General features: G+C 41.1%; 5 protein-coding genes across 10 annotated transcripts in view; 2 read left to right on the top strand and 3 right to left on the bottom strand.

Annotated features, from left to right (window-relative positions):
* On the bottom strand, positions 1–24,908 carry LOC130140211 (glycerophosphodiester phosphodiesterase GDPD6-like). 4 transcript variants are annotated; one of them, XM_056319009.1, is made up of 9 exons: positions 24,704–24,908; positions 4,222–4,276; positions 3,230–3,408; positions 2,705–2,888; positions 2,533–2,607; positions 1,970–2,079; positions 1,302–1,520; positions 773–928; positions 1–414 (listed from the first exon to the last, which is right to left on the bottom strand). In XM_056319009.1, the coding sequence occupies exons 2-9, from the start codon at positions 4,232–4,234 to the stop codon at positions 172–174; spliced, it is 1,179 nt and encodes a 392-aa protein (XP_056174984.1). In that variant the 5' UTR covers positions 4,235–4,276; positions 24,704–24,908; the 3' UTR covers positions 1–171. The 4 variants fall into 4 exon arrangements, with proteins under 4 accessions (XP_056174984.1, XP_056174983.1, XP_056174985.1 ...); XM_056319008.1 differs by lacking the exon at positions 24,704–24,908 and having other exon boundaries at positions 4,222–4,437; XM_056319010.1 differs by lacking the exons at positions 4,222–4,276; positions 24,704–24,908 and adding an exon at positions 3,667–3,909.
* Positions 6,376–10,388, bottom strand: LOC130140294 (ninja-family protein 2-like). The gene is made up of 2 exons (XM_056319319.1): positions 10,238–10,388; positions 6,376–6,833 (listed from the first exon to the last, which is right to left on the bottom strand). Exons 1-2 carry the CDS (start codon positions 10,386–10,388, stop codon positions 6,376–6,378), a joined length of 609 nt encoding a protein of 202 aa, XP_056175294.1.
* Positions 13,701–16,648, top strand: LOC130134577 (replication protein A 70 kDa DNA-binding subunit B-like). Its single transcript, XM_056319318.1, has 3 exons — positions 13,701–13,768; positions 16,080–16,226; positions 16,330–16,648. Exons 1-3 carry the CDS (start codon positions 13,701–13,703, stop codon positions 16,646–16,648), a joined length of 534 nt encoding a protein of 177 aa, XP_056175293.1.
* Positions 16,714–19,187, top strand: LOC115666636 (replication protein A 70 kDa DNA-binding subunit B-like). Its single transcript, XM_056319006.1, is given in 10 exon segments — positions 16,714–16,845; positions 16,848–16,900; positions 17,021–17,291; positions 17,376–17,478; positions 17,555–17,679; positions 17,964–18,042; positions 18,129–18,273; positions 18,356–18,516; positions 18,632–18,752; positions 18,849–19,187. Coding segments are annotated over 10 exon segments (1,377 nt in total). The 5' UTR covers positions 16,714–16,724; the 3' UTR covers positions 19,047–19,187.
* Positions 19,349–27,456, bottom strand: part of LOC115691648 (glycerophosphodiester phosphodiesterase GDPD6) — a 39,615-nt gene continuing 31,507 nt past the window's right edge. The window contains exons 1-9 of one of the 3 annotated variants that reach the window (XM_056319007.1): positions 24,676–24,806; positions 23,687–23,865; positions 23,161–23,344; positions 22,989–23,063; positions 22,423–22,532; positions 21,755–21,973; positions 21,234–21,389; positions 20,619–20,875; positions 19,349–19,479 (exon numbers count right to left, since the gene is read on the bottom strand). In XM_056319007.1, the coding sequence (XP_056174982.1) occupies positions 20,633–20,875; positions 21,234–21,389; positions 21,755–21,973; positions 22,423–22,532; positions 22,989–23,063; positions 23,161–23,344; positions 23,687–23,865; positions 24,676–24,688 (1,179 nt within the window). In that variant the 5' untranslated portion in view covers positions 24,689–24,806 and the 3' untranslated portion in view covers positions 19,349–19,479; positions 20,619–20,632. Of the gene's footprint in view, positions 19,480–20,374; positions 20,876–21,233; positions 21,390–21,754; positions 21,974–22,422; positions 22,533–22,988; positions 23,064–23,160; positions 23,345–23,686; positions 23,866–24,675; positions 24,807–27,456 lie in introns of those variants that run through there. The other 2 variants (XM_030618355.2, XM_030618356.2) reach the window with 2 other exon arrangements.

Here is a 27,456-nt window from a genome sequence, read left to right as displayed (position 1 = left end):
GGAACGAGAGCTTAAGTTTTATTCGTGGCATATGATGACCATATACAGTCGTCCTCGCCGCCGCCACTAATCAACTAGCTAATGTTTTTTTTCCACGTAGAAGCTCAATTTATCTATCTAACAAATAAAAAAGAATAGTGCATCATGTTGATGAATACCTATGATATTATTTCACACCCTCTCATAGGGAGAGACCATCGCAGCAATTTTGTGCAATAGAGAAGTCTCGTTGGAGCCGTCTTTTGAACTGAGAGGAGAGGTCCATTCCTGGTACTTGTGTAGACTCCCCGTGAAATCCGTGAAGAGCCCATCAACTCCCATCTTGTGAATCCAGAACTCATATTCTTGATAAGGATCTTGATTGAAGTTGTAGGGGAGAAAACTGTTCTCGTTCCTATAGGTATACGGGTGCACCTGAATTAAGCATCACCATGATCAGATATTGAGATTACCGGTCGCAATGAGGAAGCAAAGCACTAATTGGATGAACATCATCGCAAGCAATATCTAAGTCGAGTGAATATGAAAGGACAATACGTATTGACCAGAGAATATTTTTGGAATGTTTGATATCTGATGAGAGTCGGAAATAGAAAAACATTCGGTACATCCAGTAAATTGAGAAAATTGAAATACGATATGCATTACTCAACTGGTTGGTTCCCAAAACTTCTTTAGTACATCCAAAAAAACAAAATCACTCAGAAAGGCAGACCAAGGAATACTTCTATCGCAATTCGGCATTCAACTATTAAACATGGTAAATTATTACCTGTAAATTGTGCGCATGTGCTCGGGCAACAAGATCAGTCGGTGTTTGCAGATAATTGCTCACAACAGGAACCACAGTATCTTTCCAGGGTCCAATGCCCACTACATAATTCTTAATAAAATCAAAGTATCCATCCGAAGTAATTTCCCAGTATGACTGCAGATTGTCAAAGGGCCATTCAGAGAATTAGCAAACACAAGCAGAAGTAAAATATGCCACCATCTCACCCCCCTCCCCCCCCAAAAAAAAGAAGCTTCAATAACTAATTATTTGAGCAAAGGCCCCATCAAGAAACTTGATGGTCCACCAGATGAATTATGCATGCAGAGGTCCTTCACTTACATTAAGATGTGTTTGATTCAATTTGATCCAAACGAAAATGATTTCAATCAGAAAAAGTTATTTTAATTTGAAAAACGATAAAAAATGTTACGGTGACTTTAAATGGCGACAGCCGTACTTTTTATGACTGTAGAAGCCATGGCAAACACCCTTCCAAGATTGAAAGCCAAGAAGGGAGCAACCTTACCTGGTTAGTGTCCTGGGTCAGAGCGGTAATTTCATAAATCAAGAAGAATTTGGGCAAGTCTGTCAGATTTGATACATACACAAGCGAAGTAGGAGCAAAAGACTGGATAAACGCAGGTTGCTTCTTCCATTCATTCGACATATATGAACCCTTGTATCCATACTTCTTAAGCGTCTCTACAAACACATCCTCAAATTTCTTCCCATTTGGCCACTTCACCTGTAGCATCAGAGGAAGAGAAACTGTGTCATCTACAACAGCTGAATGATCTCACTAGGTTACTGATGAAAGATAATTGATTCTACCCACCTCAAACATAGAAAATTTTTTAAAGGTACTGAAATTGTTTTCAGTTATTTGCATGCAATTTCGCACGTGCATGTTAAAAACTACTAAGAAAGTGCAATATGTAGGCAATAGCTCAATGTTAAGAGGTACTGCGTCCGCGGTTCCCTGCAACATCAAATTCTCATTCTTTTTTGAACCAAGGAAATGGAAAAGCTAACATCTCATTGATCATCAGCCAAATTTCTATTTTCTACCTCTCAATATTAATGAGGCCAAATCAAAAGTGGTAAAAGGGGAATCAATTGTATTATTACACAATGGGAGATAGAGACTACGATGTCCTATCGTTCAAGTGACTGCTTACAAGAGAAGCCACTCACATGTTCATTGATGAATACAGGGTTCTTAATCTCAGGGTATATACCAACAACTCTGGTTGCATTCAGCGCAATTGAAATGTACTCTTCAAAGGTAATAATATGAAATTTCCCTGAAGAATAGAGCACAAGGAAGGTAGAGTCATTCATTCCACTAGTTCAGAAGGATATGGAAGTAGTCTTACCACTGCTAACAGAACATAAGAATTAGAGAGTTTAACAGATGTGGATAGCATGTTTGCTGTAAAAGGTTTTAAAAAATTCCCGTGTCTAAAACTCAGATCTGATACATGCAACAATTTAAAATTTGAAAAGCAAGGTGTACAAAATCTGCAGTTAGGACAACGTGATCATCTTTTTCTAAGCACGCTAAAGTGATGTCCATCAAAGGGGATTCAGTTGCAAGTATTGGTAGAGGGAAGCAAACTAGGGCCACGAGTACATTCAGCAGCCATCGAAGGATGGCCTTAAAGACTAAACTGTTCATTCAGAAAGCTAAAGCAAAGAACATAGTTTGGTCATCAGATATACAACATGAGATCTAATCAAAATAACGAGTAACCAACCGTTATATTGTTGATCCCGGAATGGGTACCTCTGTCTCACCCTCAATGACTTTAGTTCTTTCAACGTGAAATCAACTGCATGTCAAGACAGAATAATTTAAGCAGAACATAGCAAAAGGCATGAAAAAGGGCGAAACTTCCCGTAAAAACACAATCGAGGAGAATTCATTACCAGTAAAGAAGCCAGTAGTGCTCTTGCGTTCGACTTCATAGGTTCTTTTACGGTCAGCAAATTCCTTATGTTGAGCAACATCAGTTGTATTATCAAGAGTTACATCATGGAAGCATATAAGAACACCATCTTTTGAGGATAAAATATCCGTTTCAATGAAGTCTGTCCCCTCTTCAATTGCTCTCTGCAATCGTCAAGTGACCCAAAGTTAACAGGAATAGTTTTCACCTGATTGCATAATCTAAACTTATATCAGCAATGTGAAACTCGGGTAGATCAACAGGCTAATGTAGAACTCTGTGGAAACCGAATATATGTGAACTCATCATATGGACCAAGCCCTAGACAAAGGTATGCTTTCACTTTAGACAACTTTAAAATGTCTATCAGCATAGATCTAGAAGAATACTAGTCAGATCCAGAGTGAAACTCTTAATGTGTATCATTTGAGACCATAGCCTCATCCTTTTCTCTGCCAAATATTCAGCACATTCATACACAAAAGGTTAAACTCTGCATCATCACCATATAAGCAGCAGCAGTTTCTTCAGGAAGCTCTCCATTTGAACCTCGATGGGCTATATTGTAAGGACGAGAGGTCTGTAGCGGCTGTCTTTCTCCATCTGCCACTTTGCTGGGGAGAGGGTAGAAAGGCCTTGCAGCACTCCCCACAATGAGACATACAAGGGCAAAGAGAATGAGGCCTGCAAATGTTTCCCAGTATCACTGACAGCAAAAAGAGATACGACCCAGAGACAAAATCAACATGACAGATGACAAATGCTCACGTGTGTTGCATTTATTTCTTGATCAAAGTCATGCAATACTCGAGCATATTATCATATAACTAAAATAGTTGATCCGAGTGTTATTTGACTATGGCCGAGTTCCCAATATCTGAGGTTGTAAAATAGGACAGAGAAACCTTAATGAAAAGCAGCACTTGCAGCCAGAAAAATTACTCGAGTCACGAGGGTTGGATTCACAAGAACAAGATTGCCAATTTGCATGAGCATATAATGCGGATTTAAATTCATTCCACTAGCCTTTAAAGTTGTTGTTGCCCTCTTCTCCTCCTCTTTCGAAAACCACGGTGGCCTTGACATTACACTAGCACATTCCTCCAATCAGTGCCCCCCGAGTTCACGAATCATTCGATTCAAGCGTCAACAAATGCATATAATTACTGGTGCCCGATTTCTGAAATCATCACAATCATAATTTTCCCCCTCATATGGGCTTCCATGATTCCAACATAGTTCGCCCAAGTCAATACGAAAAGCGCGCACACACAAAAAAAAAAAAAAAAAGGACAGACACGGGATCGTCATCGCCCGGCAGAGAGAAATTAGCATCCCAAGCGAAATGAAACAGAACCCATCCGTCACATGAATAAACAACAGAAATGATGCCAGTGCTCGTGATTCGCTCAAGACTAAACAAGAACAGAGAGCAACGAAAAGAACGAAAACAAGAGAAACAGCAAGCATCAATCAAGCTTCAAGATTTCAACTTACAGGCACAACCCATGATTCTTGTCTCGACCCTGCTCTCTCCCTCTCTCCCAAAACTCTCTCTTTCCCCCTCTCTCCCTCTCTCTGTCGACTGGTTTCGTTTTCTTGGACTCCTTTCTTGATTGTTATAATTGGCTGTACATTGTGTACAGTCCAAATGTACCGTTGCTTCTCGGTCTGGTCGTCTTATAATAGGTAATATAGGATCGGGTCGGAATTATTGCGCCGCGGATGTAGCTGCGAACTCCCGAAGCATATTCTCTCGGTAGGGCCTCGCCAAAGCATCCATTCTTTTTTCATGGGACAGCTCGGTGTCTGTGTTTCTCAAGGATTGACCGGCCAATCTTGGAACAGTGGCTACCTAGGAGAGGTCGAGGTCAACGGACTGGCAAATGGACTAGGGGTGATCGGTTCCCGGGAGGACCAATTAGTCCTAGGACCGGGAACCGGACTGCACCACCGGTCTGGTCCAATGAAACCTGTCACCTTTTTATTTTTTTCCTACCACAATGAGAAGGTGTGACAAATCTCAACTTATCAAAGGAAATGACAACGAGTGAAGATTTATTGTGGTGCGACGATAAAGAGAAAACGTTGTACATTGAGTTTAGTTTACATTTTACTAATATTTTGAAGAAATAAAACATAAGAAAAGTATATATAGTCGGTCTGGTTTTCCCTTGGAATCGGAAACCGGATTGCCCAGACACTGATTCCACTTTTAGGAACCGGAAACCGGACCGACACTCTCGGTAATCGGACCGAACCGTCTAGTCCGGTCCAGTTTGGGCGGTCCGTTTTGCTCACCCATGGACCATGGGCAATTCTTGTCTCGCATGCTCGCAGCATCAACAGTCTTCTTCGGGTTCACGTTTTTCTTTGGATTTTTGCATATTTTATGCACGTCAAAATTTTCCTTACATCAACTTGAACTATTATGCACTCTCGATTCATTGAATGGGAAGGGGTAATTTTGGGGGTGGTTTGACAATGTATTGCCGACGAGAGTTCGGTCGCTTTCATTTGCAGACTAGTCAGATTCAACGTAGTATCTAGTCAGTGGTGGGTATGGTCCAGAGATTTAAATGATTGCAAATGGACCGCTTATAAATGCAAGAGTTTACTTCTGCAATTTGTTTGTGGCCGTCTCTTTTGGCCTAAGGGTTCGCCATATAGAGTGACAACAACTTTGTAATCGCATGGATCACACATTTACTAGAAGCAAAATGACCAAGGTCCGTTGGTCAGATTGTATTATATCACGTGTTTTTCGACATTGATCTACGCAGAAGAGATGTAATATACCGAGAAGATTGACAAATTCACCGCATGCTGTCTGACATCAATGAAACCCACATGTATAACACGCGTGAGAGTCCTACTTAAGACTCTTTTCACAGCACAAACCACATACTGCTGTTTGGTCGCTTTTGCTTGAAGTTATAAAGGCACTGTTTTCCACTTGAGTAATTGATAGAGATAACATCAGGCACCCAATATTCGAGCATGCCTTACGTTGACGAGTACAGTGGATGGTTTAATAAAACCAGTCTAAGTATTCAGTACAATATTCAGCTTGGCTTCAACCCCACGCTCAAGTAATGGACGACAACCCTGTCCCTGCTCTTAGTCAATTGGTTTGGGTGCAATTTGGAAAGAAAGGCAAAAACGAAAGCATTGGGCAAGAGTACTTATTCCATTCGCCGTCGTGGAAACGCACATTTTCTCTTGCTTATGTGTGATGAAGAAATTAATGCCTACATTTTTTGCAACGGCGTTCTAGTACGAACAACTTCGTGGTGCATGGATCGCTTGAGTACTAGACGCAAAATGACCATAGCCCGTCAATAAGATTTTATTAATCATGTGTCTTTAGACATTAATTTAAGGAAAAAAGATATAATATACCAAAAACATTGACAAATCCACCGCATTTTGTTGTTTCACATTAATGAAAACCATACCAATATGACATAGTTGAGAGTTCTACTTAAGACTCTTTTCACAGCATAAACCAAAGCAACACACAAGCTAGGGTTTTAAGAACACCTAACAAGGAATTTATTACGTACACTTGAAATTGCATATGATAACGACATGCCGATATTAAAATTTAAAGAGTCTTTCCATATATATGGATATAGATTATTAACCCTATCAGAGGGGCGGCGGCAGCGGCGAACTGACAACGATGTGTTTCATGGGGTTGGACCAATTAGTGTGGTTGGCATGCTTGACAAAATCAGTCGGGCTAAGGAAGACGCTGTGGCAGAAGCACACGATGAAGATGCGGCCACCCTTGTCGTACTTATAGAGGAACCCATCTGCCTTCTTGCCCTCTGGCCCATCTCCAGTTGTGGTCACGGTCAACATTTGCTTCATCCCTCTCATTCCATTAGCAATGCTATTTTTTTGATGAGCATTGTTGTTCTGAACAATATTGGGAAGCTCAGGTCTTTTGATTTGCTTGTCGTGAGAGATGTTCTCAATCACAATGGCTGACTTCCCATAGATTGCCTTTGCAGCGTAGGCTTTAGCGTTTGGGTTTGGTTGGTGAGATGTCCATGGCTCCTGAGAGCTAGAAGAGCCTATGCCTGTGGCGAGAGCGCTTGCGCCTAGGCAAAATGTTGTAAAAAACAAAAGAAATTATAAGTTTTCCTAAGATAGCAATTGTATATTTAATCGAGTGCGGTTGATATAGGTGAAGGAGGGATCAAAATGCATGAGTTTTAGTAACAAACAAGAAAAATAAGACAACTATTGATTGCAACTATTAATCCATGAGAAGAGATTAAACGCCTCAAGTTTAGAGATTAAACGCTTCAAGTTTATGAGTAGTTCAATCAATTTGGCTTTGATTATTTTGATATACTAATAATTGAGAATTGTTAGCATATCCAATCCAATCGCTTCAAGTTTGTCGGTCTGTCCTTTATTTCATTTGTCGACATGTGAATTAGGTAACAATGAGTTTAATCTTAGACGTAAATGGATGAGTGTCAAATGCCACAACACGCTCATGGCAGATGCTATGTGACATTGATGGTTCCGCTATATTTGTTCTCACATTGTCGAACCGCTACGATTTATTGTAACTTTACCTAGCACGTAGAATTGTCCAGAGGGGACTTAAGACAGCGTGATTAACCTAACATTCAAATCTTGCAACCTTGAACACCTAAGCATCCATGAATCATTAGGGAAAATCACAAGTACTCATGGCCTAATACCATAAAAAAAAATATAACTTGGTATATCTGTGTCACATCTATTCCAAATTAATTTTATCGTCGTAAAAAATCTCAAAACGGTAAACCATGTCACATTTATTCCAAATTAATTATGGCGTCACTAAAAATTCTAAACTGGTATACCAACACCACATTTTTCTTAAACTAATTTTTAAGTCACAAAAAATCCCAAATCACCAAAATCTTAGATCGAGAAATCTGCTAAAATCTACTAATTGTGCCATAAGAGCTCCCTCAAGTTTCGAAAATCTTCTAAAATAAATAATTTTTTATGACCTGAAAATTAGTTTGGGATAAATGCAGCACGGTTTTTAGTGGTTCGAGATTTTGTGTAATTGGAAAATTCGTCCAAGGTGAATGCGACACTTGTGTATTGGTTTGGGGTTTTCCTTGCGCCGTGAGCAAATTCCCTAACTCAATCCTAAATCTTTTCTTTTTGAGCTAATTCAGTCTTTTCGGCTAATTTTGATAGGATATTGCTGACGTGGATATGGACCGGACATCGTCGGCAATGACTTTGACAACTTTTAATAATATTTTAATATTTTTTGAACATTTTTATTTATTTTTGGAAAAATTCCAAATAAGGACTTGAAGTGTCTTCGTTTTCTCAAATAGGGGCCTGAAGTGGACATTGTCTCAAATAGGGGCATGAAGTGGATATTTTCTCAAATAGGGGCCTGAAGTGCCATTGTTTTCTTAAATAAGGGTGTGAAGTGGATATTGTTTCAAATAAGGGCATGAAATGGCTTATTAGTCTCAAATAAGGGCCTGATCTTGCTGGCTAAAGGGCATTTTCGTCATTTACCTTTTTTTGAATTTTTTTTCCTTTATCCTTTTGTCTGTTTTTTTCTTTTCCCTATTTCCTTGGCCGGTTGTTGGTGACCTTTGCCGATGAGGGCAACCCTCGCAGCCCAGGCGAGGGCGACCTTCGCCCGAAGCTTGGGTTGGCGAGGCCAAGGGTCGCCATCACCCGCCCAGGCGATGGTGACCTTCGCTTGATGCCGTCGGAGGTCATCAGCGATGGCCATAAGAGGGAAGAGAGAAAAAGAAAAAAATGTAAATTTTTTTTAAATATCCCTTCTCCAACGCCGGAAAAGTCATTGGCCGGTCAAAAGTCCTTATTTGAGATGATTTGGTCATTTCAGGCCCTTATTTGAGATAAGATCCATTTCACGCCCTTATTTAAAAAAAAGGAAAATTCCAAATAAGGACATTAAGTGCTATCATTTTCTCAAATAAGGGCATGAATTAAATTTTGTGTCAAATAAGGTCATGAAGTGCCATTATTTTCCCAACTAAGGGCTTGAAGTGGATTTGTGTCAAATAAGAGCATGGAGTGACTGTTTCTATTTCAAATAAGGGCTTAACTTTCTGAATGGTGAGGACATTTACGTTTTTGAACTTTTTTGAATTCTTTTCCTCTTTTTTTGGTTTCTCTTTGTGCTTCCCCGGTGGTCGGCCATCGGCGAAGCCCGGGGAGGGCTGGGCAAGGGTGGCCTTATCGGCAACAAGCGAGGGACGAACTCACCTGGGCGAGGCCGCCCTCGTCGGTAACAGGTGAGGGTCGCCTCGCCAGCTGTCGGCGAGGGATGGCCTCGTCGGATCTCGGTGAAGTGACCCTCACCTTGGGTGAGGCCACCTTTGAAAGCCATAGGCGAGGGCCGGTCTCACCTGGGCGACGAGTGGCAGGCGAGACCCTTGCCCAGGTGAGGCTGGCCCTCGCTGGTGGCTTTCGAGGGCGGCCACACCCAGGGTGAGGGTCACTTCACCCAAATCTGGCGAGGCCCAGACGAAATATCTCAAAAGAGAAAGTGGAAAAAGTTGGCGCCTAAGGAGAAATCGAAAAAGCCCAAAAAAATTTGGCGCTCAACCAGCACATGCATTACAAGTAAGAGCTCCCGCTTCTTCTCTGCTCTCGCTCTCTCATTCTCAAAGCAGTTCACGGACACACAGAAGAGAGAGTGAGATGGCGAAGACGAAGACGAAGATGGTGACGCCCGATGCGATTTCCGCCATGCGGTCGACCCCGTCGCTGGACTCCCCCCCCCACGGACGTCCCCGAGCTCGTCGTCCAGGTCCTCGACCTCAAGTTCACCGGCACCACTACAAAAAAACTGATTTTTTCCGACGAAATTTCCAACGAAAAATTCTGGAAAATTCGTTGGAAAACGAATTTCCAACAAATTTTCCAATGAAAAAAAATTCGTTGGTAATAGGTCGTTGGAAAATTTTCCGACGAAAAATTTCAATTTTCGTTGGAAATTTGCGACGAAAATTTTTTCGTTGGAAATTTCGTTAGAAAACTCGTGGCTAAATTCGTTGGAAACGAATTTTTTTTTCCGACGAATTTTTTTTCGTTGGAAATTACAAATTTTTTTTTGATCGAAAAATCGTGGAAAGTTTTTTTCCATCGAATTTTTTTTTTTGGTCGAAAAATTTCAATTTCAAAATTTTTTTTTTTGGCCGAAAAATGGCCCTCGCCGGCGGCGAGGGCCGAGCTCGTCGCCGGCGAGGGCCGAGCTCACCCAGATCTGGGCGAGCTCGAGCTCGCCGGCCATGGCGAGCTCGGCCCTCGCCATGGCCGGCGAGCGGCGGTTCCAAGCAGCTCACGCGGCCGAGAAAGGAAGAGAGAGATCAGGTCGGTTGGACGGTGGCGGTGAGGCGGGATGGGTGGCGACCTCGCCGGCCATGGCGAGGGCCGAGCTCGCCCGGATCCGGGTGAGCTCGGCCCTCGGCGCGGCGAGCTCGCCCGGATCTGGGCGAGCTCGGCCTCGCCGGCGACGAGGCGTCGGGGCGGCCCATGGTGGCGTCGGGAGCGCCGACCGCCGCGGGGGCCTGGCCCTGGATGGCCGCAGCGACGCCTTCGGGGACGGAGCCGACGTCGCGGATGACCTGGATGCCGATCTTGGTGTCCATGGCACCGGAGCCGAGTCGGAGGAGGAGGGGGGGCGGCGGGGGAGGCAGCGGGGGAGAAGGTGGAAGGCGAAGGAGAGACAGAGAGAGAGAGAGAGAGCACCGGAGCCGAGTCGGAGGAGGAAGGGGGGCGGCAGGGGAGGCAGCGGGGGAGAAGGTGGAAGGCGAAGGAGAGACCGAGAGAGAGAGAGAGAGCACCGGAGCCGAGTCGGAGGAGGAAGGGGGGCGGCGGGGGAGGTAGCGGGGGAGAAGGTGAGAATGAACGTGGAAAATGTAATAAGGAAGAAGTAGGGTTTTCATTGCAAAATTCGTGGGAAATTTCCCACGAATTTTGCAACGAAAATTGTACACACTAAAATAATTGCTCGGAAAATTAAAATTCGTTGGAAAATTGTATACACTGAAATAATTGCCCGGAAAATTGAAATTCGTTGGAAAATTCGTTGGAAATTTCCAACAAATTTTTTTTCGTTGGAAATTTCCAACGAATTTTCCAACGAAAATTGTATACAATGAAATAATTGCCCGAAAATTGAAATTCGTTGGAAAATGTCGAACGGTACCGATTTTTTTTGTAATTCGTTGGAAAATTGTATACAATGAAATAATTGCCCGAAAATTGAAATTCGTTGGAAATTTCCAACAAATTTTCCAACGAATATGAAAAATGCCGAACGGTACACGGTTTTTTGGAGTTCGTTGGAAAATTCGTTGGAAATTTCCAACGAAAAAAAATTCGTTGGAAATTACCAACGAATTTTCCAACGAAAATTGTATACAATGAAATAATTGCCCGAAAATTGAAATTCGTTGGAAAATTCGTTGGAAATTTCCAACGAATTTTCCAACGAAAATTGCACACACGGAAATAATTGCCCGGAAAATTGAAATTCGTTGGAAAATTCGTTGGAAATTTCCAACAAATTTTCCAACGAATATAAAAAATGCCGAACAGTGCCGGGTTTTTTGTAATTCGTTGGAAAATTCGTTGGAAATTTCCAACGGAAAAAAATTCGTTGGAAATTTACAACGAATTTTCCAACGAATTTTGTTTCGTTGGAAATTTCCAACTAATTTTCCAATGAAAATTTTTTCGTTGGAAATTTCCAACGAATTTTGCGACGAAATATAGTTCGTTGGAAATTTCCAACGAATTTTACGACGAAAATTTTTTTGTTGGAAATTTCCGACGAATTTTACTTTTCGTTGGAAAATTTGTCTCAAATTTGCAACGAAAATTTTTTCGTCGCAAATTTTCGTGGTAAAAATCCAGTTTTTTTGTAGTGCACCTGCAACCGTTCATGTCAGTCTTCTTTCCCTCTCTCTCTCTATCACCTGGTCGGCTAGCATTCTGTAGAGGTTCTTTTGCAGTTAGATTTAGATCTCGTTTGGCTGACATTGGTTTTGTTTGAAGCGTTGATTCTTTTTGGCTCGTGTTTCGTTTTGCTGTGCCTGACGAGCTAAGCGGAAATGCGATCATGGGAAACGGGTCACGGCAACCTCGGGTTCTCGGGGTTTTGATTCTTTTTTACCGACGACGCTGTTTGTAAGATCTGTGTCGTCGTCGACGAGCTCCTGCTGCGTTGGCGTCGTTGGGTTTTGCCGGGTCTGTCATATGGTCTTTCTTGCCCCGGGGGGGAGGTGGGGTTGGGTTCTGTATGTGGGGGTCGTTTGTTTGAGATGTGGGTTAGACAGCGCGAGCAAACGGACGAGCGTCCTCCGGTTGGGTTTTTCTGGTTGTTCTTGGGTACTTCTATTGCAATTTGTGCAAAGCTTGAGGATGTGTTTGCTTGTTGTGGGGGGCTCTATATGCTTGTTCCCCTGATTGTCTTTTGTATCGTTGCTTGCCCGATACTTCTTTTGAATTTGGTTAGATATGTTGCGGAAGCTAAGCGATCGAATAATAAAATTGACAAAACAAGAAAATAAATCGGACTCCAGATTTACTTGATTCGGTATGACCTACATCCATAGGAAGAGCAACATGGAATTTCACTATAAATGAAGCGATATAACGGAGATTACAATCACACTAGAGTCATTCAAACACTCTCGGTGTTTCCCAAACCGTAATTACACCCAATAACTCACGCAATGTTGAGCCTTACAAATCCTTACGAAATAATCTATCAATCTCGCAAAGGAATTGTACACAAATCTTACCACAGGATTTAATCATTACAAATACTTGAACTCTTGGTGTAATTTTACGAACAAACCCACGGAAATAATCCACAAGCACTCGACGAAACGGCACTTCAATATTCCTCCCCCTCTGTCGTCCAATAGATCAACCCGCTAATATATATGTTCGTAGTTCCACCGCTTGAAGGATTGCAACAAACCGTCAAAGATAGACACTGTACGTACAGGATAGGAAACAAAATTCCAGTGAGTTTCGGTCAATCCAATTCAAGTTGACCGAATATTGTCCACACACGTTGGACTTTCCAATTTCAGCCCAAGACTCCAACATATTATAGGAAAGTTGATATTATCTTTGCAACTTTAACATGCCCAACTTTGATGCTTGATCAAGATTCTAAATCGTAATCTGCCTTGCTTAATCTCAAACTTTCCTATAATAAAACAAGTTTCTTTATAATTTATCTCGAATCGAGTTTCGTTCACAGGTTTAAACTCGGGACATATTTTAACAATTTACACCTTGGTTCAATGTTTGAGCCAAGTAACAACCGCTTTGATAAAATCCGAATTTCGCTACTACTCTTCCATTAGCCCCGATGGGTTCAATTGCCACAGATATCTTCCAAGCCCAAGCTTCGCTTGAACTTTGTCATAACCGTAGACTTTATCAGAATACCAACTTCACATGCACCTTTAACTGCTCCATAAGAATTTTCCTACACAACTTCCTCAATCGCAGATAAAGTAAAACCATCATTGCATCAATATCTACGAGGAGACCGAATACACACCTTGTCAATATCAACAGTTACAGCAATCGTTGGTTCAATAGGCTCTACCTCCCTACGAGCATCATCTGTATCGATTACTTTGCTAGTACCTGCTACCTCAGGAGTTTCTGGTTGCAACTCCATCTCAAGTTGAATACCGTTCAGATTTGTATAAACACTGCTATAATCACTCCTAGCCAGAAGTACAGGAGACTCGTCAAATATAACTTCTCTGCTAATAACAAGTGAATTTAATTCCGGGCACCATAATCGATAACTCCGCTCACCTTGTGCATAACCTAGGAACATGCACTTTCTTATCCTCCTATCGAGCTTACCATCACTAACTCGAACATAATACGAGCAACCAAATATTCTAATAACATAATAATCAGTAATGTTACCTGGCCACACTCCTTCGGGAGTTCGACATCCAATCGCAGTCGATGGGGATCTATTCTTCAGGTAGTTTGCTGTATTAAGCGCATCCGTCAGGAATCTCCTAGCCATACTAGCACTAGAGAGCATTTTATGGGCTGTCTCTAGTAATGTTCTGCTCATCAACTCCGCAACATATTGTGGTTCATTGGTATTAGTGCGGTGTCTCATTATGCTTTCCTTCATGCAAAGTTCGTTCAATAGCTTCGAGCAAAACTCCATACTATTGTCAGTCCGCACTTGCTTAATCATTTTACCAGTCTCCTTTTCGATCAAAGCCTTTAACCGCATGATCCTGACAAGAGCATCAAACTTATGCCTAAGCACAAACACCCAAGTCTTCCTCGAGTAGTCATCAATAATTGTTAGCATAAATCTGACACTCTTCCTCGAAGGAAACCGCGACAACCTGCGAACATCCAAGTGAATTAATTTTGCAATTTCTGTGGTCTCTCTGACAATCGTACTGAACTGTATTTTCCTCTGTTGATCTAAATCACAGCACCTACATACATTCAGTTCGTTAGCAACATAACCACATAGCAAATTTCTTTCACTTAGATCCTTTAGGCTTCCCTCGCTAATATGCCCCCAACGCATATGCGACAATTTAGACTCTCGAACCGATACATTCGACGTCTCCACAGTGAATTCCGTCACTGTCTCACCTTGAAGTTCATACAGGCTACTATGCTTGATCCCTTTCATTATCACCAAGGCACCTCGAACAACCTTCAAAATTCCATATTCTGAAGAATATTGACACCCAACTGAATCCAGGATACTCAAGGAAATCAAGTTTTTCTTCAACTCTGGAACATGCCTCACTCCAGTCAATGTCCACACAATACCATCACGTATTCTGATTTTAACATCACCAACACCTACAACACAGCACTTCGCGTTGTTCCCCAACTACACTTTACTACTATCCGTGCATTAATAAGTAGTAAACCAGTTCCTATTTGGTGTAGCATGAAAAGAACAACCAAAATCCATAATCCATCCGTCAAACGACGAATCATCAGTGACAGACAAGACATAATCAGCACTATTCGAATTACTGTCTGCTACAGCCGTAACATCATCCACAGACTCAACTCTAATTCCCTTACCCTTGTCGTTCTTGAGCTTAAAGCAATCCCTTCGAAGATGCCTCCTCTTGCCACAGCTCCAACAGACGGCACCACCAGTTCTAAACTGATTTCGTCTATTCGAGTTTATACCACTTTTGCTAACACGTGTACTAGCTCTTCCTCTATTTTCAACTACTAAAGCAGCAGATACATGTTCGCCAGATTCTCTTCTACGGATGTCCTCACCCAGAATTAAATCTCGAACATCATTAAACATCAAACTTGTTGACCCAGAGGAATTACTAACAGCAGTAACTGTAATATTCCAACTATCAAGCAATGAGCATAATAAAATCAAAGCACGTACCTTATCTTCAAAGTCAATCTCAACTGAACTCAATTGACTAACGATCACATTGAATTCATTAATATGATTAGAAACTGACGCACCTTCGCTCATCTTCAAATTAAACAGACGTCGCATCAAGTAGACTTTGTTGATCGTAAAGGGCTTCTCGTACATGTCGGATAGGGCTTTCATCAAACCCACAGTGGTCTTCTCATTCATAATGTTAAACGCGACGTTACGAGCCAACATCAGTCGAATAACACCCAAAGCTCGTCTATCCAGCAATTCCCAATCAGCTTGCTTCATCGTCTCTGACTTCTCCCTAGACAGGGGCAAGTGCAGTTTCATCTAATATAAATGATCCTCAATCTGCATCTTCTAGAAACCAAAGTCCTTCCCATCAAATCTGTCGATTTTCACTTTTCCTTCTTCTGTCACCATCGATTCGCTTTAACTCAGCCAAGCCTAGCTCTGATACCAATTGTTGCGGAAGCCAAGCGATCGAATAATAAAGTTGACAGAACAAGAAAATAAATTGGATACCAGATTTACGTGGTTCGATCGTAGTGACCTACATCCACGGGGAGAGCAGCACGGAATTTTACTATAGATCAAGCGATACAACGGAGATTATAACTACACTCGAGTCACTCAAACACTTTTGGTGTTTCCCAAGCTCCAATTACAGCCAATAACTCACGCAGTGTTTAGCTCCATAATTTCTCACGAAATAATCTCTCAATCTCGCGAAAGAATTATACACAAATCTTACTACAAAATTTAATCGCTACAAACACTTGAAGTTCAAAGGACATCACTTGAGATATTTTTTAACATGATACATAAAGACATCACTTGAAATGACAATTGGTCGTGCCCTAAAGGTTTTTCACTCTTGTGGCTTTGTGCACAGGTTCATAGCTAATGATGGAAAGATGAAGTTAAAAGGGATTCTGCCTTCGAACGTGGAATCTGAGATTCTTTCCGGGAGCATTCAGAATCTGGGTCTTATCCGAATACTTCATTACACCCTCAACGACATTCCGAGCAAGTCGGACAAGTGAGTGCGGCTTACGCAACAGGCATTCGTCTTTTGTTTGGCTTAATGAGCTTAGCATCTGACTTATCGACTTTTTTTTTTACTTGTGATTCTAATGTTTCAGGTATCTGGTCGTCAACAAGTGTGAAGCAGTTTCTCCAGCACTTGAGATGGAAATCAAGAGTGATGCGGGTGATCTGGACTGTGGCATCCTTTTAAAGCCTAAGCAAGAAGATGAAACTAATTCTGAGGTCACGGTTGAGGAGAGTGGGAATCTTTGGAAGCCAAAGCAAGAAGTTGAAGTCGGAAATCAAGGGAAAACCGGACCTGGAAAACTTTTAAAGCCAAAGCAAGAGATGGTTGCAAAGTCGGCTGCCCAAATTGTTCACGAACAGCACAGGAAGCGAGTTTCTGTTTTTTGTCTTCTCATTTTAACTTGCTGATAAAATGTGGAAGCTTTTTGTAATAATTTCCTGCAAGATTTATTGATGGATTGATCCCTTCTTTCTGTCTTCTAGTATGGCCCCTGCTGTACGCCTGGCCATGACTAGAAGGGTTCATCCTCTTGTATCGCTGAATCCTTACCAAGGCAGTTGGACCATAAAAGTCCAGGTGACAAGCAAAGGGAGCATGCGCACTTACAGAATGCTAGAGGCGAAGGTTGTGTCTTCAATGTGGAGTTGACAGATGAAGATGTAAGTGGGATACTGCTTTTTAATTCTAAACTTCTGGTGATATATTTAAGAAACATATTCAGGTCTTAGATACATGACCACTCCATGGCAACCGAATGATTTAGTTGGCTCATCATGCAGGGTCCACAAATACAAGCAACAATGTTCAATGAAGCTGCCAAGAAATTCTATGACAAGCTTGAAATGGGGAAGGTGTATTACATATCGAGAGGAACACTAAAGGTCGCTAATAAACAGTTCAAGACAGTGCAAAATGACTACGAGATGACCTTGAATGAAAATTCTGAGGTGGAAGAGGCCACTAATGAAGCTTCTTTTGTCCCAGAAACAAAATTTAATTTTGTGCCAATCGATATGTTGGGTCCCTATGTCAACGGGAAAGAGCTTGTTGGTAAGAATACAAACATCCACTTCAATGTTCAGTTCAGTGCAGCGCAATTTGATATATGCCCTAATTCTCTCTTTATTGATTCAGATGTGATTGGAGTGGTTCAAAGTGTTTCTCCTACAATGAGCATCCGAAGGAAAAGCAACAATGAGATTATTCCTAAGCGTGATATTACTATTGCTGACGAGACGTAAGTTTATCTCAGCATTCTGGAGCCTCTCTTGTTTGTTGTCATCTAATGCCTAATACGAGCGTATGGAAATCAGGAAAAAGATCGTTGTGGTTTCTCTGTGGAATGAGCTTGCGACTACTGTAGGTCAGGAATTGCTTGACTCTGCTGATCAATCGCCTATAGTTGCTATAAAGTCCTTGAAAGTTGGGGATTTCCAAGGTAATTGCTACCTTGAAACAAAATTTTGTATGTACTTGGTTCAAGCAGTTCTTGTTTTGTTATGGTACGGTGGATTTTATACATTTGATGAAATTTTTAATATTTGCCAAACGCGAATAAAATAAGTTGGGGTTAATAACATATATCTCGAGAGGGCAATTTATTCAATTAATGTAATAAGCTATCTTCCAAATTATAATGTAATGTTGTGGTGATATTGTATGCTTTTAGTTGTCTCTAATTTAAGAATGGACGAATTACATTACTGTGGTGTCCTCTTTCAGGTGTATCTTTGTCATCACTAGGCAAAAGCGTAGTAAAAGTAAATCCAGAGACACCAGAGGCAAAGAAGCTGAGGTCCTGGTGAGTTTGTGATGGCAAGCAACTATGACCATTCTGTTCTTTCTTCACTTTTGAGTAGTTCTTTAAGTTTTGAACCATTTTGATAGGTTTGACTCTGAAGGGAAAGGCAGCTCAATGGACTCTGTTGGTTCAGGCTTAATTGCCTCATCAAGAAATGGATCAAGGTCCATGTATTCCGACAGAGTGTTCCTTTCTCATTTTACTAGTAATCCTTCCTTGGGTGAAGACAAGGTAAACATGTAGCATTTAGCTGACTCGAAGCTAACCCACCCAGTTTCTCTGGTTTTTAACTTGATCGATTTGTTTGGCACAGCCTGCATTCTTCAGCGTAAGAGCCTATGTGAGTTTCATTAAGCCTGATCAAACGATGTGGTATCGTGCATGCAAAACATGTAAAAAGAAAGTGACAGAAGCTATTGGATCTGGCTATTGGTGCGAAGGGTGTCAGAAAAATGATGAAGGATGCAGTTTAAGGTGAGAAACTCCACGGTTATGAAATTCTTTGAACACATAGTGGGTGTGAAAGGAAACTGTATTCTCGTGCAATCAATGCCATTGGATAATTCATTTTTTTGCTTCGATGCTATAGATACATAATGGTAGCGAAGGTTTCAGACCCAAGTGGTGAAGCATGGGTTTCTGCATTCAATGAAGAAGCAGAGCATATCATTGGGTGCCCAGCTGATGAGCTCAATCAACTGAAATCGCAGGTAAGCCAAGAACAAACATTAAAGGTTAAACAAGGTCAACTAACTACTCATATCATATGTGCTAACGTTCATATTAATTCTTGACCACCATTTCAGGAGAACGAGGAGAACCCATATCAGCAAAAGCTGAAACAAGCAATTTGGGTTCCTCATCTTTTCCGGGTCAGCGTTGCTCAGCACGAGTACATGAGCGAAAAGAGGCAAAGGATAACAGTGAAAGGAGTTGCTCCCGTGGATTTCGCTGCAGAGTCTAGTTATTTGCTGGAAGAAATATCGAAACAGAAAGCTTCTTAGTAGGGTTTGGATAGGCTTCGTTGTCTCTAACTTTATGTTGGCTTACCTCTCCTTGTTGAGTGGGGAGGCCATCATTTTGGGTACTCTTCTTTTGCTTGTATGTGGCTTTCTGGGTTCAGTTAAAACAGGTGACTTGCTACATCTCTACACTAGCTTTAAAAGTTACGATATTTTTATGTCCATAATCTCACTGTGCCATTGACATGCAATTTCGCAAAATCTACGATCGAAGTTTGTGATCCTTACATTTCCTGACATAAGATTTTAACGAAGCTTTGTCTGTCAAATTGAACTAAAACAAAACTATGCGATTTACCGGCTCGATCAGCACTGACCCACGAGTCCCCCACAAAATAATTGTTCCACCTCAAAGCTCAAGAGGCTAGAGCTAAGTGAACATCTGATCTTACCAGTCCCAGGCCAGTGTAATTTCCTATCAAACATCCAATGGAGAAGTTATCAGTGGAGTATAATGTTCAACATTAGTTTGCCAGGTCAGGGATTTTTGAGCTCTCGTGTCTTTCTGGACCATAATATGCTCCCTTTCACTCTTTTGATACCCTCATCTTCAGTGTCATTTCCTTATAGGCCGAGAGGTAAGGGGAAAGAAAAGAAAGGCCTTACAGAGAAAATGGTCCCAAGAGAAAACGTAATTTGCCTCACTTCACTGAAATAATAGAAACTGCTTCGTTGTTGCTCTTGGTTACTGACCAAGAGAAGGCATAGATTGCAACAAAACGATGTACAGCTACTCCTTGCTGGGATTTTGGTATTCAAATCCCATAGAAGGTGAATGAAAAGTGTGGTTCAGACAGTTTTGTTTTTCACCGAACAGACATGTTGGTTCAAACAGTCATTGAACAGGCATGTTTTTGTTTTGGATTTTTATTTTATTTATTTATTTATTTTTTGGACAGATATGTTTGTTCGTGACTGTTCGCCTATTTAGTTTCGGACATATATGTCTGTTCGTGAACCGAACAAAACTTTTCGATTCTTCGTGACTCTTCATTGTTTTTAAAAAAAATTCGCGCGGCATTTTTTCTATTTCTCTCTTATTCTTCATCATTGTCATTCGTGTGATTAATCTACAAAGTTTAGTTCAAAAGTTTCCTTTGAAGAAGTACCGCTTCATAGAAAAGGCGATCCGTTCTATCCTGGGAGGCAATTGTTCAAAAATCTTGAGTACCGGTGGAGGGGACAAATTGTCTTAAGGACACAATGTGAATTCGTTGGGCTCGAATCATTCGTCAACATTCGGATTTTTCATCCGCGCTTTAAGGTTTGTCAAACAACTTTGTTTTTTGCATATATGTTATTTTAGGAATCAACAACTCCGGCACTCGACAGCTCATTAGAACACCCAATAAATCTACAAGAAGAGAAATGTCCATATGATGACCATAAGCCAGAGGAACGAGAGCTTAAGTTTTATTCTTGGCATATGATGACCATGTACAGTCGTCCTCGCCGCCGCCGCTAATTAACTAGCTAATGTTTTTTTTTCCATGTAGAAGTGCAATTTATCTATCTAACAAATAAAAAAGAATGGTGCATCATGTTGATGAATACCTATGATATTTATTTCACACCCTCTCATAGGGAGAAACCATCACAGCAATTTTGTGCAATAGAGAAGTCTCGTTGGAGCCGTCTTTTGAACTGAGAGGAGAGGTCCATTCCTGGTACTTGTGTAGACTCCCCGTGAAATCCGTGAAGAGCCCATCGACTCCCATCTTGTGAATCCAGAACTCATATTCTTGATAAGGATCTTGATTGAAGTTGTAGTGGAGAAAACAGTTCTCATTCCTATAGGTATACGGGTGCACCTGAATTAAGCATCACCATGATCAGATATTGAGATTACCGGTCGCAATGATGAAGCAAAGCACTAATTGAATGAACATCATCGCAAGCAATATCTAAGTCGAGTGAATATGAAAGGACAATACGTATTGACCAGAGAATATTTTTGGAATGTTTGATATCTGATGAGAGTCGGAAATAGAAAAACATTCGGTACATCCAGTAAATCGGGAAAATTGAAATACGATATGCATTACTCAACTGGTTGTTTCCCAAAACTTCTTTAGTACATCCAAAAAAACAAAATCACTCAGAAAGGCAGACCAAGGAATGCTTCTATCGCAATTCGGCATTCAACTATTAAACACGGTAAATTATTACCTGTAAATTGTGCGCATGTGCTCGGGCAACAAGATCAGTCGGCGTTTGCAGATAATTGTTCACAACAGGAACCACAGTATCTTTCCAGGGTCCAATGCCCACTACATAGCTCTTAATAAAATCAAAGTATCCATCCGAAGTAATTTCCCAGTATGACTGCAGATTGTCAAAGGGCCATTCAGACAATTAGCAAACACAAGTAGAAGTGAAATATTGCTACCATCTCACCCAAAAAAAAAAAAAAGAAGCTTCAATAACTAATTATTTGAGCAAAGGCCCCATCAAGAAACTTGATGGTCCACCAGATGAATTATGCATGCAGAGGTCCTTCACTTACATTAAGATGTGTTTGATTCAATTTGATCCAAACCAAAATGATTTCAATCAGAAAAAAGTTATTTTAATTTGAAAAACGATAAAAATTGTTACGGCGACTTTAAATACAGCCGTACTTTTTATGACTTTAGAAGCCATGGCAAACACCCTTCCAAGATTGAAAGCCAAGAAGGTAGCAACCTTACCTGGTTAGTGTCCTGGGTCGGAACGGTAATGTCATCAATCAAGAAGATTTTGGGCAAGTCTGTCAGATTTGATACATATACAAGGGAAGTAGGAGCAAAAGACTGGATAAACGCAGGTTGCTTCTTCCATTCATTCGACATATATGAACCCTTGTATCCATACTTCTTAAGCGTCTTTACAAACACATCCTCAAATTTCTTCCCATTTGGCCACTTCACCTGTCGCATCAGAGGAAGAGAAACTGTGTCATCTACAACAGCTGAATGATCTCACTAGGTTACTGATGTTAGATAATGGATTATACCCACCTCAAACATAGAAAAGTTTTTAAAGGTACTGAAATTGTTTTCAGTTATTTGCATGCAATTTCGCAAGTGCATGTTAAAAAGTACTAAGAAAGTGCAATATGTAGGCAATAGCTCAATGTTAAGAGGTACTGCGTCCGCGGTTCCCTTCAACATCAAATTCTCATTCTTTTTTGAACCAAGGAAAAGGAAAAGCGAACATCTCATTGATCATCAGCCAAATTTCTATTTTCTACCTCTCAATATTAATGAGGCCAAATCAAAAGTGGTAAAAGGGGAATCAATTGCATCATTCCATAATGGGAGATAGAGACTACGATGTCCTATCATTCAAGTGACTGCTTACAAGAGAAGCCACTCACATGTTCATTGATGAATACAGGGTTCTTAATCTCGGGGTATATACCAACAACTCTGGTTGCATCCAGTGCAATTGAAATGTACTCTTCAAAGGTAATAATATGAAATTTCCCTGAAGAATAGAGCACAAGGAAGGTAGAGTCATTCATTCCACCAGTTCAGAAGGATATGGAAGTAGTCTTACCACTGCTAACAGAACATAAGAATTAGAGAGTTTAACAGATGTAGATAGCATGTTTGCTGTAAAAGGTTTTAAAAAATTCCCGTGTCTAAAACTCAGATCTGATACATGCAATAATTTAAAATTTGAAAAACAAGGTGTAGAAAATCTGCAGTTAGGACAACGTGATTATCATCTTTTTCTAAGCACACTAAAGTGATGTCCATCAAAGGGGATTCAGTTGCAAGTATTGGTAGAGGGAAGCAAACTCGGGCCACGAGTACATTCAGCAGCCATCGAAGGATGGCCTTAAAGACTAAACTGTTCATTCAGAAAGCTAAAGAAAATAACATAGCTTGGTCATCAGATATACAACATGAGATCTAATCAAAATAACGAGTAACCAACCGTTATATTGTTGATCCCGGAATGGGTACCTCTGTCTCACCCTCAATGACTTTAGTTCTTTCAACGTGAAATCAACTGCATGTCAAGACAGAATAATTTAAGCAGAACATAGCAAAAGGCATGAAAAAGGGCGAAAATTCCCGTAAAAACACAATCGAGGAGAATTCATTACCAGTAAAGAAGCCAGTAGTGTTAGTGCCTTGGACATCATAGGTTCTTTTACGGTCAGCAAATTCCTTATGTTGAGCAACATCAGTTGTATCATCAAGAGTTACATCATGGAAGCATATAAGAACACCATCTTTTGAGGATAAAATATCCGTTTCAATGAAGTCTGTCCCCTCTTCAATTGCTCTCTGCAATCGTCAAGTGACCCAAAGTTAACAGGAATAGTTTTCACCTGATTGCATAATCTAAACTTATATCAGCAATGTGAAACTCGGGTAGATCAACAGGCTAATGTAGAACTCTGTGGAAACCGAATATATGTGAACTCATCCTATGGACCAAGCCCTAGACAAAGGTATGCTTTCACTTTAGACAGCTTTAAAATGTTTATCAGCATAGATCTAGAAGAATACTAGTCAGATCCAGAGTCAAACTTTTAATGTGTATCATTTGAGACCATAGCCTCATCCTTTTCTCTGCCAAATATTCAGCACATTTCATATACAAAAGGTTAAACTCTGCATCATCACCATATAAGCAGCAGCAGTTTCTTCAGGAAGCTCTCCATTTGAACCTCGATGGGCTATATTGTAAGGACGAGAGGTCTGTAGCGGCTGTCTTTCTCCATCTGCCACTTTGCTGGGGAGAGGGTAGAAAGGCCTTGCAGCACTCCCCACAATGAGACATACAAGGGCAAAGAGAATGAGGCCTGCAAATGTTTCCCAGCATCACTGACAGCAAAAAGAGATACGACCCAGAGACAAAATCAACATGACAGATGACAAATGCTCACGTGTGTTGCATTTATTTCTTGATCAAAGGCATGCAATACTCGAGCATATTATCATATAACTAAAATGGTTGATCCGAGTGTTATTTGACTATGGCCGAGTTCCCAATATCAGAGGTTGTAAAATAGGACAGAGAAACCTTAATGAAAAGCAGCAACTGCAGCCAGAAAAATTACTCGAGTCACTAGGGTTGAATTCACAAGAACAAGATTGCCAATTTGTATGAGCATATAATGCGGATTTAAATTCATTCCACTAGCTTTTCAAGTTGTTGTTGCACTCTTCTCCTCTTCTCTGGAAAACCACGGTGGCCTTGACATTACACTAGCACATTCCTCCAATCAGTGCCCCCCGAGTTCTCGAATCATTCGATTCAAGCGTTAACAAATCCAGATAGTTACTGGTGCCCGATTTCTGAAATCATCACAATCATAATTTTCCCCCTCATATGGGCTTCCATGATTCCAACATAGTTCGCCCAAGTCAATACGAAAAGCGCGCACACAAAAAAAAAAAAAAAAGGACAGACACGGGATCGTCATCGCCCGGCAGAGAGAAATTAGCATCCCAAGCGAAATGAAACAGAACCCATCCGTCACATGAATAAACAACAGAAATGATGCCAGTGCTCGTGATTCGCTCAAGACTAAACAAGAACAGAGAGCAACGAAAATAGCGAAAACAAGAGAAACAGCAAGAATCAATCAAGCTTCAAGATTTCAACTTACAGGCAGAACCCATGATTCTTGTCTCGACCTTGCTCTCTCCCTCTCTCCCAAAACTCTCTCTTTCCCCCTCTCTCCACCTCTCCCTGGACTGGTTTCGTTTTTTTGGACTCCTTTCTTGATTGTTATAATTGGCTTTACATTGTCTACAGTCCAAATTTACGGTTGCTTCTGGGTCTGGTCGTCTGATAATAGGAAATATAGGATTGGGTCTGAATTATTTGCGCCGCGGCTGTAGGTGCGAACTCCCGAAGCATATTCTCTCGACAGGGCCTCGCCAAATCATCCATTCTTTTTCACGGGACAGCTCGGTGTCTGTGTTTCTCGAGGATTGACCGCCTAATCTTGGAACAGTGGCTACTCGAGGTCAACGGACCGATAATGTCTTGCCACGTGTGGACTAAGGGTGATCGGTTAGGACCGATTGGTCCTAGGACAAGGAACCGGACCGCACCACCGGTCGGGTCCAATGAAACCCATCACTTTTTTTTTATTTTTTTTCCACCACAACGAGAGAGTGGTAAATCTCAACATATTGACGGAAACGATAATGAGTGAAGATTTATTGTGGTGCGAAGATAAGGGGAAAGCGTTGTACGTTGGTTTAGTTCACATTTTATTAATTTTGTTGAAGAAATAAAAAATAAGAAAAGTATATGTAGTCGGTCGGGTTCCTTCTTGGAACCGGGAACTGGACCGCTCGGACACCGGTTCTACTTTTAGGAACCGGAAATTGGATCGATACTTTCGGGAACTGGACCAAATCATCTGGTCTAATCCGATTTGGATGGTCTGTTTTGCACATTCCTAATATGGAGCATGGGCAGTTCTTGTCTTGCATGCACGCAGCATCAAAAGTCTCCTTCGGGTCCACGTTTTTCTTTGGATTTTTGCAAATTTTACGCACGTCAAAATTTTCCTTACATCAATCTTGAACTATCATGCACTCGATTCCCTGAATGGGGGGAGGGAGAATTTTGGGGGTGATTAGACAATGTATTGCCGAGGAGAGTTCGGTCGCTTTCATTTGCAGATTAGTCAATTCAACGTTGTATCTAGTCAGTGTTGGGCATGGTCCGGAGCCTTAAACGATTGCAAATGGACCGCTTATAAATGCAAGAGTTTACTTCTGCAATTTGTTCGTGGTGACCTTTTTTGGCCGAAGGGTTCACCATATAGAGTGACAACAACTTCGTAATCGCATGGATCACACGTTTACTAGAAGCAAAATGACCAAGGCCCGTTGGTCAGATTGTATTATATCACGTGTTTTTTGACATTGATCCACGCAAAAGAGATGTAATATGCCAAGAAGATTGACAAATTCCCCACATGCTGTCTGACATCAATGAAACCCACAAATATAACACGGTTGAGAGTCCTACTAAAGACTCTTTTCACAGCATACACCACTGTTTTTAAGACTCCTTTCACAGCATAAACCACATACTGCTGTTTGGTCGCTTTTGCTTGAAGTTATAAAGCCCCCGTTTTCCACTTGAGTAATTGATAGAGATAACATCACGCACACAATATTCGAGCATGCCTTACGTTGACGAGTACAGTAGATGGTTTAATAAAACCAGTCTAAGTATTCAGTACAATATTCAGCTTGGCTTCAACCCCACGCTCAAGTAATGGACGACAATGCTGTCCCTACTCTTAGTCAATTGGTTTGGTTGCAATTTGGAAAGAAAGGCGAAAACGAAAGCATTGGGCAAGAGTATTTATTCCATTCACCGTCGCGGAAACACGCATTTTCTCTTGCTGACGTGTGATGAAGGAATTAATGTCGACATATTTTGAAACGGCGTACTAGTATGAACAACTTCGTGGCAGCTTGGATCACTTGAGTACTAGACACAAAATGACCATAGCCTGTCAATAAGATTTTATTAATCATTTGTCTTTAGACATTAATTTAAGGAAAAAAGATATGATATACCAAAAACATTGACAAATCCACCACATTATGTTGTTTCACATTAATGAAAACCATACCAATATGACATAGTTGAGAGTTCTACTTAAGACTCTTTTCACAGCATAAACCAAAGCAACACACAAGCTAGGGTTTTAAGAACACCCAACAAGGAATTTATTACATACACTTGAAATAGCATAAGATAACGACACGCTGATATTAAAATTTAAAGAGTCTTTCTATATATATGGATATAGATTATTAACCCTATCACAGGGGCGGCGGTGGCGACGAACTGACAGCGATGTGCTTCATGGGATTGGACCAATCAGTGTGGTTGGCGTGCTTGACAAAGTCAGTCGGGCTAAGGAAGACGCCGTGGCAGAAACACACGATGAAGATGCGGCCACCCTTGTCGTACTTATAGAGGAACCCGTCCACCTTCTTGCCCTCTTGCCCATCTCCAATTGTGGTCACGGTTAGCATTTGCTTCATCCCTCTCATTTCATTAACGATGCTTTTTTTTTTATGAGCATTGTTGTTTTGAACAATATTGGGAAGCCTAGGTCTCTTGATTTGCTCTTCGTGAGAGATGTTCTCAATCACAATGGCCGACTTCCCATAGATCGCCTTTGCAGCGCAGGCTTTAGCGTCTGGGTTTGGTTGGTGAGATGTCCATGGCTCCTCGGAGCTAGAAGAGCCTATGTTTGTGGCGAGTGCGCTTACTCCTAGGCAAAGTGTTGTAAAAAACAAAAGAAATTATTAGTTTTTCTAAGATAGCTATTGTATATTTAATCGATTGCGGTTGATATAGGTGAAGGAGGGATAAAAATGCATGAGTTTTAGTAACAAACAAGAAA

The sequence above is a fragment of the Syzygium oleosum genome, unplaced genomic scaffold, assembly GCF_021117445.2.
Source record: "Syzygium oleosum isolate NSW1041296 unplaced genomic scaffold, Sole_v2.1 Sole_v2.17, whole genome shotgun sequence".
Lineage (NCBI taxonomy): Eukaryota > Viridiplantae > Streptophyta > Magnoliopsida > Myrtales > Myrtaceae > Syzygium > Syzygium oleosum.
Note: the sequence above shows the minus strand (reverse complement) of the source record. Positions and strands in the feature narration are given on the sequence as shown.

What these genes read in the sequence shown, in the direction of transcription:
- LOC130134577 (XM_056319318.1), top strand. Translation starts at nt 13,701, where the DNA reads ATGTTACCTGGCCACACTCCTTCGGGAGTTCGACATCCAATCGCAGTC. An exon ending in GATGGGGATCTATTCTTCAG is followed by an intron (nt 13,769 to 16,079) that starts GTAGTTTGCTGT and finishes CTTTGTGCACAG; the next exon opens with GTTCATAGCTAATGATGGAA. An exon ending in ATTCCGAGCAAGTCGGACAA is followed by an intron (nt 16,227 to 16,329) that starts GTGAGTGCGGCT and finishes CTAATGTTTCAG; the next exon opens with GTATCTGGTCGTCAACAAGT.
- LOC130140211 (XM_056319009.1), bottom strand. An exon ending in CACTACTGGCTTCTTTACTG is followed by an intron (nt 2,608 to 2,704) that starts GTAATGAATTCT and finishes CTTGACATGCAG; the next exon opens with TTGATTTCACGTTGAAAGAA. An exon ending in TGACCCAGGACACTAACCAG is followed by an intron (nt 929 to 1,301) that starts GTAAGGTTGCTC and finishes GACAATCTGCAG; the next exon opens with TCATACTGGGAAATTACTTC.
- LOC130140294 (XM_056319319.1), bottom strand. Translation starts at nt 10,388, where the DNA reads ATGGACACCAAGATCGGCATCCAGGTCATCCGCGACGTCGGCTCCGTC. An exon ending in CTCGTCGCCGGCGAGGCCGA is followed by an intron (nt 6,834 to 10,237) that starts GCTCGCCCAGAT and finishes CATTTTGCCTAG; the next exon opens with GCGCAAGCGCTCTCGCCACA.